Raw genomic sequence first — 8,298 nt, 5'->3', positions numbered from 1 at the left:
GACGCTCGTTGTACGACATGTCTTTTGAGGCCCCTAGACGCCCCCCTGTTCTGATAATATCATCTTTGTCGATGTATGGGTTGAGTGACAGGATTTCACCCTTCCGATCAATAGGTTCCCTATTTTTAATTGCAAGTATTCTGTACCGCAGGATGTTTTCTGACATACTTTTATTAGTGCTTGAGTCGTTGCCTTAATCTCATCGGCTGAGATTATGCACGATTTTTCGTGGCATACCGTTTTTGTTTTAGGATGCGCTCTAGTTCATATGCACGTTCAAGAAGAAAACGGCGCTCCAGACACTCAAGCACCATATCTGGTTCACGGTCTAGATCACGGTCACGTGGTAGTAGACATGATGTATCCCGTAAAAGACGTTATCGCTCAACAAGCAGTTCATCACATCGGTCGAGACGGCGTAGCTCTCGCTCAGTTTCTAGCAGCAGCAGGTATTCCGATCAACAACGTAAACTGGATTCTAAGCAACGTAAATCGCCTGTAGATCAACATCACCGCCGTACACACACGCGTTCAAGATCGCGAACGAAAACTCGTGCTACAACACTTGAAAGCGGTGCTACAACAATAGACGAAAAAATCAAAGCAGCCCCTATTAGCGCTCTGCCGGTTTGCGCTCCAAGTGTCGTTATAACTTCTACTACTACTACAGCACCGTCTATGATTAGCTATCCACTATCAACGCGAATTGCAGGCATGACAACAGCGGTTGCGGCCAAGGCAGCACCACCGCATCCACAATCGGTTTTGACATCAGCTTCCTTACAAGGTATTGGCGCAACTGGTAGTACGAATGTAACGAACATATTACCACAAGTGGTTGAACCACCACCGCCGCCACTAAAACGTTACTACGGTCGAAAAAGGGGTAATGATTCTTCAAGCTCTAACAGCGATTCTGAATCTGATACCAATGCCGACAATAAAGATATATCAAAACAGAAAGCGTCTGATGCTTGTGATGGAAATGACAGTGACGAACGTATGGATGTGGACACTACCTCTGAACGCTCCAACCCTTTGCCATCATCATCGATGTCAATTACTGGTAAACAAACAGGCAAATATAGCACAACAGCTCTGGCGAAAACCAATCCAAGTTTTTCTAATGCTACAGAAACCAAAGTCAACGTCATCCTCATCATTATCAACGCCTCAAGGCAGCGCTCGTTTGAATTTGCGCGAAAGGCTGAAACGGAAAATGCAAAATTTACTAAACAAGCAATACAAAGCGGACAAACGTGCTGAAATCGAGAAATGGCAACGTGAACGCCAATTGCAACAGGAACGTGAGGATGAAATGCGGGAAATGGCACTGAAACTTAGACGAAGGCAACGTGAACTGCGCCATCGTTATGGTACACCGACAAGCGAAAAGTATTCGGACAGTGATGCTTCAGGAGGAGCAAAATCAAACAAATCAAATCAACCATCGCAAAGGCGCAGCAGATCGGCGAGTAGTAGCGGTACAACAACAATGGTTACAGCAACGGAAAAGAATCCCACAGAAAAAGTAACCCAACAGCAAACTGGTTCTAGTGAACAACAGCTGTTAGATAAGCAGCAATCAACAGAAGCGACGGCAACACATCATCAACATTCTCATCGGCATAGGTCAGAAAAACGAAGTAGAAGCCATGATCGCACCCATCGTTCACGCAGTCGCAGTCAATCCTATAATCAAACGCAATGGTCTGCGGCGGCGGCTGGTGAACGACGCTCACGTTCACGTTCGCGTGGTCGTCGAAGCGCTTCTAGATGCCAGCGTCGAAGTGCATCACGTTCCCGTTGGCATCGTGACACGAGTCGCGAGCGTGCATCACGTCAACAACGCACACAACGTTACGAAGAACGTGAACGGGAGAGGGATCGTGATAGAGATAGGGAGCGCGATCGTGATAGGGATCGGGACCGTAGTAGACGGTCACGTTCAAGAAATGAGCCACGATCACGGGATAGTTATAGAGACAGGGAGAGAGATAGGAACAGGGAGCGCGAACGGGAACGTGATCGTGATAGGGAAAGGGACAGAGATAGAGGCAAGGAGCGGCATCAACGTGATGCAACTGGCAACAATAGACATGAAGCTGCTACTGACAGTAGTAGCGTTAGCACTGGTAATAATACGAATCGAAATCGCATTGTAATATCTGCACCACCAAAGCTAAAGAAACTCGTTGGTTACTAGAGACTAGGCATACTGAGAAGAAGACAACACAGCTTCGATGGGTAGTAATTGTCTCGATTTCTTTTGTTAATTTGTTTTCTCTTTATATTTATGAATGTAATCATAAGGGTTGAACTATTTAAAAAGACAATAAACAGAATAATAAAATGGAAAACGTTGCTTCATAATAAAGTTCATTGAAATGTTAATAACTACTAAAACAAGTATTGTATCTCTATGCTTATGTTCAGATAAACCAGTTTGTATGTAATTCTTCATTCACACAAAAGGAGTATGTTTAAAAAAATCACTGCATAGGAATTCATTGCATCACATACAGATTTTTTAGATTCATAAGGAATGATTGGTGGCCTTGACAGTGTCATTGTGGGTCACAAGGTCAAAATACAATTTAAATTAATTCTTCGGCTTTTATCCCGCAATCTTAAAAGGGGAATTTAAAGCTTATGGGAAGAAAATTTCAGATACAACGGTATTTCTTGTAGTTAAGCCTCTAAAGTGTTTTTATCTGAGTGTGCATCGGAATAATAATAATACGCAACGGATTAATACCCTCCAAAGCCCACCCAACCGACGCGAGGCCGCAAATGCAACCCGGGGACATTTTTCGGTTTTTCGTCAATATTTTTTTAACGAGCTAAAATTTTGATTACCGCCTTCGAATTATTGTTATCGAGGTCAATACGCCTCTTTTGACACTTCTCTAGATATTTTTGGGCGCGTATTAAAAGTCTACCTTCTGTTCTATTAATTCCGTATGTTTGGAACATTCGTATCCATTTTAGAATTTGGAGAATCGGCTTATATTTGGAATATTATGCATATTCGACCTCGTGAAGTAGTATCAAATGAACGTATTACGAATATTCTAAATTAACGCTTTATCCGGAACGCTTCCATGAATACTTAACGGAAAAGAGCTTTCCGAAATTTCAGAATAAAAAGGTGAATACTCCCTGTGTAGCAGGACCGAACAAAAGCTTAACTCTTCTGTCAAAGTCAAGGTAGGTATAAAGTTCTAAGACAATAAGCCATTTTCTTTTATTTTTGTTTTTGTCAGTTCATTGCGGCTGCTGAGTAGTCGGCTGCTTGTTCAAAATCATGCTATCTCAAAATATTTTTCAAAATTTTCCCAATTCAGGATTTGTCACGAAAATTAATTATTAATTATTTCCCCAAAAACTTTTGGCATTTACAAATTTATTATCACTACTAATATACTACCAAAGATACTTGTCTACTACAATTTCACTGAAGAGGATTGAATTATTCCCCGTTTTCCTTACTTCGTAAAACCAACCCGTCCAGATTTTTCAATTTGGGAGTGTCAAAACTCTCTCATAATTGGAGAACAAAAATCTAGTAATTGAATCATCGATAGACGCCATGATGGAATTAATATTCAGGTGTTCTCATCCCGTTGACGTTTTCCGTTATTCTGACAAGTTCTGCATGCATAATTTAGAGGGTTGTCTATCATACAGAACTGCCCATTGTTTACTATATAGTTTGGCAGCTTAAGTAGAGGTTATGTTGCGAATAGAGTGGAAGGTAGTGGACTAGGCAGTCGAATGTCATATAATGAAGGAATGGTGTTCGGAGTTTTTTCAAAGTTAAAAAAAAAAAATGATAAAAGCTTTAATATAAATAAAACTATTGTTTTAATAACAACAAAAACGCCATATATATTCTGTATACATAAATTGGCAAGGATTATCTCACTTTAAAATTTGAATTAAATAATCTAAAGTTGTTTTTGAAACTGAGTCGAGAACTGTGCGTGTGACTACTTGGTAAAAGTTACAATGGAACTGCCTTTGATTTCTAATACGATCGCAGTAGTTTTTACCATACGTTTAGAAATATAGCTTTGAATTTTACGTTAGAAAAAGGAAATAAATTTCAAATCTCGAACGTGTGTTTATAAAATTTTAAAGTCATTTGTCATCAAAGTTTGAAAAGCTAAATTTAAAGTGTGACAAAAATTTAAAAATCTAGGGGAAAAAAATCAATTAATTATATTAACAAAAAGGACGACAAACAATAAAAGCGAGATTAACGTGCGAATTATTTAGTATATGGAAAGGGATTTCCATTCTGCAAAGCAAAAGCTACCCAAGCAACAGCAACAACAAATAGAAATAAACTACGCAGGATCGTTAATTAGCTTAGCGAAGGATCATCGTACGCCAAGGAATAGTCAATTACGTTTGATACCATTGACACAACAAATCTTTAAAACAATGATGGATTTTAATGGCTCACACTCGAGCACAAGCCTTTCGGAAAAGAACTTCTACAATAATTACTCAATAACAAGTTTGGTGCGCGAAGAAGTTCAAAATATTTTAAAAGAATTACGCGTTACCGATCAATTTATACGCAAAGAAGAGATCGATGCTTTAATCGAACGTTGCTTAAAAGATAAATCACGTATCGGTAATGGTAAGAGCTCAACAACCAGTGCAGAATCTTTGCCGGACGACGACGATAACGACAATAAAGAGATCGAAGTAACTGTGGAAATGTTAAATGAGGAACGTATTTCAACGGTACTACAAACGGTACCAAAATTGCGTCATTTGCAAGCTAAGAAATTTAAAATTAATACAGAAGTGATACGCGAGGAATTACGTAATGTAGTGCAAAGAATGGTTATAGATGATGCCAATAAAGGTGCAGGTAGTGGTGATGGTGGTGAGGTCAAAGTTGTTGGCGATACTTCCAAAACAATGAGCATTGCTGGAACTGATACAGTTATAACAGATAAAAAAGTTAATCCCTATGATGATTTATTCTACGCACAACGTCAAAATGCTATGAATATTTTGAATTATAAAAAATCGAAAGCTTCAATGGAACTTAATCAACGACCAAAAATTTGTACGCATATTAAGCCGATTGTACGTGAAATTGGTGATATCAAATTTAAACCCAAACAAAAGGCAACATTCATTCATGAATAATTAACAAATTATACTTAGTTCGTATGCAAATATGTAGGTGCGAGTACATATGAATATGTATGTATGTTTTAATGTAAAACATTGTCATGATTAAACGTTTAAAATAAATATTTAGTTCTTTACTTATTTATTGCCAAAAAATTTTATGTTGAAAAAAAATATAAAGAAAAAATATAAAATCTTCGTTTTGGACGAGGCGAAAAATTTGTCGAATGAACTATTCTTTTGTATTGCCCTTCGTGGTGCAATCCTTTTAAAGACGCGGATAATATCCCGTCAGGATTTCACTCTTCCGATCAATAGGTTCCCTATTTTTTAATTGCAAGTATTCTGTACCGTAGGATATTTTCTGACATACTTTTATTAGTGCTTGAGTCGTTGCCTTAATCTCCTCGGCTGAGATTATTCACCACTTTTCGTGGCATACCGTTTTTGTTTTAGGATGCGTTCTTTTTATAAATCTCCTAACGTAGGATAGGACTCTTAGAGCTCGTGGCAAGTCTGAAAAACGATGGAGTATATCTTCTTGTTCAGCCTGTGTGACGGCATACGACTGTGCTTTCACTTTCTTCTCCTCATATGATGTATGGTAGTCCGTTTCCTGTACTAGCCATTGGATGTTGTCCTCTTGCAACCAAGATGGTCCCTGCCACCACAACGAATTGTTGACTAATTCACCCGCTGGTAGGCCTCTGCTTCCTAAATCCGCCGGATTTGATTCTGAATCCACATGTAGCCAGTCCTTGCTTCCGACCATGTCGATGATCTTCGTGATGCGGTGTGCGACAAAGGTGGACCAGGAACAGGGCGGTTTCCGTAGCCATGCGAGGACAATGCTGGAATCAGTCCATAGATGAATGGTGATTGGTCCTAATTTGATGCTCCTACAGATTGAGTCAATCATCTCCGCGAGCAATTCTGCACCGCAAAGTTCCAGACGTGGGAGGGAGATTGTCTTCACTGGTGCGACTCTGGTTTTTGCCATAAGTAGGTGTGATAAACATAATTCTCTTTTTTGACGCGCATGTACACGGCTGCTGCATATGCTTTCTCCGACGCGTCACAGAAGCCGTAGATTTCAACCTCGTCTTCTGGTGAGAATTGTACCCAACATGGTATTCGAATCCTATCTATCTCCGGGTAATCTTGGGTGAAGGTTTTCCTCCGCTCTAATTTCGTTGGTGAGACTGGCTCGTCCCACCCTGTACCTTCTAACCAAATGTTTTGCATAATTATTTTTGCCACTATGACCATTGGGGCAAGCCACCCTAACGGGTCAAAGAGTTTGGCAATAACTGACAGGATCTCTCTTTTTGTTAGCATGTTAGGGTTGTCTATTGATTCCGCTTTGAAATAAAATAAGTCAGCACGTGCGTTCCACCTTATACCTTATGCTTTCACGGTGCTGGTGTCTTCAAAGGCTAAGAAGTCCTCGCTGAGCAGATCCGATTTCGGGATGTCTTTGAAAACCTCCTCCGAGTTTGAGGTCCACTTTCGTAATATGAACCTTGCCGAATGTAAAACCTGTCGAATTTCGTTTCTTGCCATAATGGTGGAGGTGAGGTTGTGTCCTCTTGCGAGGACGTCATCTACATACACACATTCCCGGAGTATGTTTGATGCAGTGGGATGGGAACTTTGTACGTCGTCAGCCAACTGTAACAGCGTTCTTATAGCAAGGTAAGGGGCACAATTAACTCCGAAAGTTACCGTTTTTAATTCGTAGAGACCTATTGGTTCGTTCATGTCTTTTCGAAAAATAATTCGTTGAAATTTGGTATGATTATCGTTCATCCAAATCTGCCTATACATTTTCTCTATATCACTGTTGAAGACATAGCGATAAAGTCTCCAACGAATGATGAAAGTCGGGAGATCTGCTTGGAGTACCGGGCCTGGGAGCAAAACGTCGTTCAGACTTGTACCATTAGCAGTCGGACTTGAAGCGTTTAAAACGACCCGGACTTTAGTAGTTGTGCTTTCCGCCTTTACCACGGCTTGATGGGGCAGGAAATAATTATCACGGTCATCTGCTGCGACTGTGCCCTTAATTTTGTGCATATGTCCGAGCGTCTGGTATTCTGAAAGTACCCTTATGTATTCATTCCCTAACTCCGGATTTTTCGTTAACCGCGTTTCATTTCGATAGAATTGCGAGCATGCGCGTTTAAGGGACCCTGCTAATTTTCGTTCTTCCGGGTATTCCCTTCTAAATGGGAGTGAAACGACATATCTTCCATCCTCATTTCTCTTTGTGGTTCCTCTATATAATTTTTCACAATATCTGTCATCGTCGCTAGGGCTTTTAATTTTCGGTACATTTTCCAACTCCCAAAAGGCTTTTAGTTGGTTGTCCAACGCGACCTCGTTGTAAAATGACACGATGCTCTTCGTTGGATTCGGTGCTTCAATACGACTGGTTAGTATCCAACCGAACACTGTCTCTTGGGCCAGAAGTGTATTAAGTACCTTCTTTTTTAGACCGCTTAGTATAATTTGGGGATATATATCTCCACCAAGTATGAAGTCTACATCTTCATTGACGTAGAACCTCTTGTCTGCCAAAACTAAGTCTGGGAATGCCTGCATAGTCTTTGTTTCGATATAGCAGGATGGCAGATTCCCAGCTAGTTTGGCTAAATTTAGAACAAGAGTAGTCAAGCTGAAGCATGGATCCACTGGTGAACGTAGCTCGATGGTGGATGCCTCTTTAACTTGAGCAGATACTGCATTGGCGATGCCTGAAACATCGGAATGCATTTTCCTTGCCGGCAAATTGATTGTGCGTTTGAGTCTTTCTGTCATGAAGGAACATTCAGACCCTGAATTAATTAATGCCCGCGCTGAGAAGTCGGTACCATTATGGTGGATGTGTACGCGAGCAGTTCCTAATAGCACGCCTGTGCTGGAATGAGCATGACAGGATTTTACATTCTGGTTCGCAGAGGAATTTGGTTGCCCTGATTCCTGTCTTCTTTGTGCTTGTGCTGAAGTTGACGGGATATTATCCGTATCTTTAAAAGGATTGCGCCTCGTAGTTTGCTGAACTGTATCCGCATGCAGGAGCGTGTGGTGACGAGAATGGCATTTGGCACAGTTGTACGAACTGGAGCACCTCGTCACTGT

The 8,298-nt window shown here is 40.6% G+C and overlaps 1 protein-coding gene and 1 pseudogene across 1 annotated transcript; both read left to right on the top strand.

The window, feature by feature from the left end:
- The first annotated feature begins 252 nt into the window (after positions 1 to 252).
- On the top strand, positions 253 to 2,360 carry LOC137235790 (uncharacterized protein DDB_G0287625-like; annotated as a pseudogene).
- A 1,924-nt stretch (positions 2,361 to 4,284) lies between these two features.
- LOC137235789 (uncharacterized) lies at positions 4,285 to 5,172 on the top strand. The gene has a single exon (XM_067758627.1). It carries the CDS (start codon positions 4,285 to 4,287, stop codon positions 5,170 to 5,172), a length of 888 nt encoding a protein of 295 aa, XP_067614728.1.
- Positions 5,173 to 8,298: the final 3,126 nt, after the last annotated feature.

This window comes from Eurosta solidaginis, unplaced genomic scaffold (assembly GCF_040869045.1).
Source record: "Eurosta solidaginis isolate ZX-2024a unplaced genomic scaffold, ASM4086904v1 ctg00001068.1, whole genome shotgun sequence".
Classification (NCBI taxonomy): domain Eukaryota; kingdom Metazoa; phylum Arthropoda; class Insecta; order Diptera; family Tephritidae; genus Eurosta; species Eurosta solidaginis.
The sequence above is the reverse complement of the archived record's forward strand: the minus strand, read 5'-3'. Positions and strand labels throughout refer to the sequence as shown.

Coding starts and splice junctions, on each gene's coding strand:
- LOC137235789 (XM_067758627.1), top strand. CDS start 4,285: ATGGAAAGGGATTTCCATTCTGCAAAGCAAAAGCTACCCAAGCAACAG.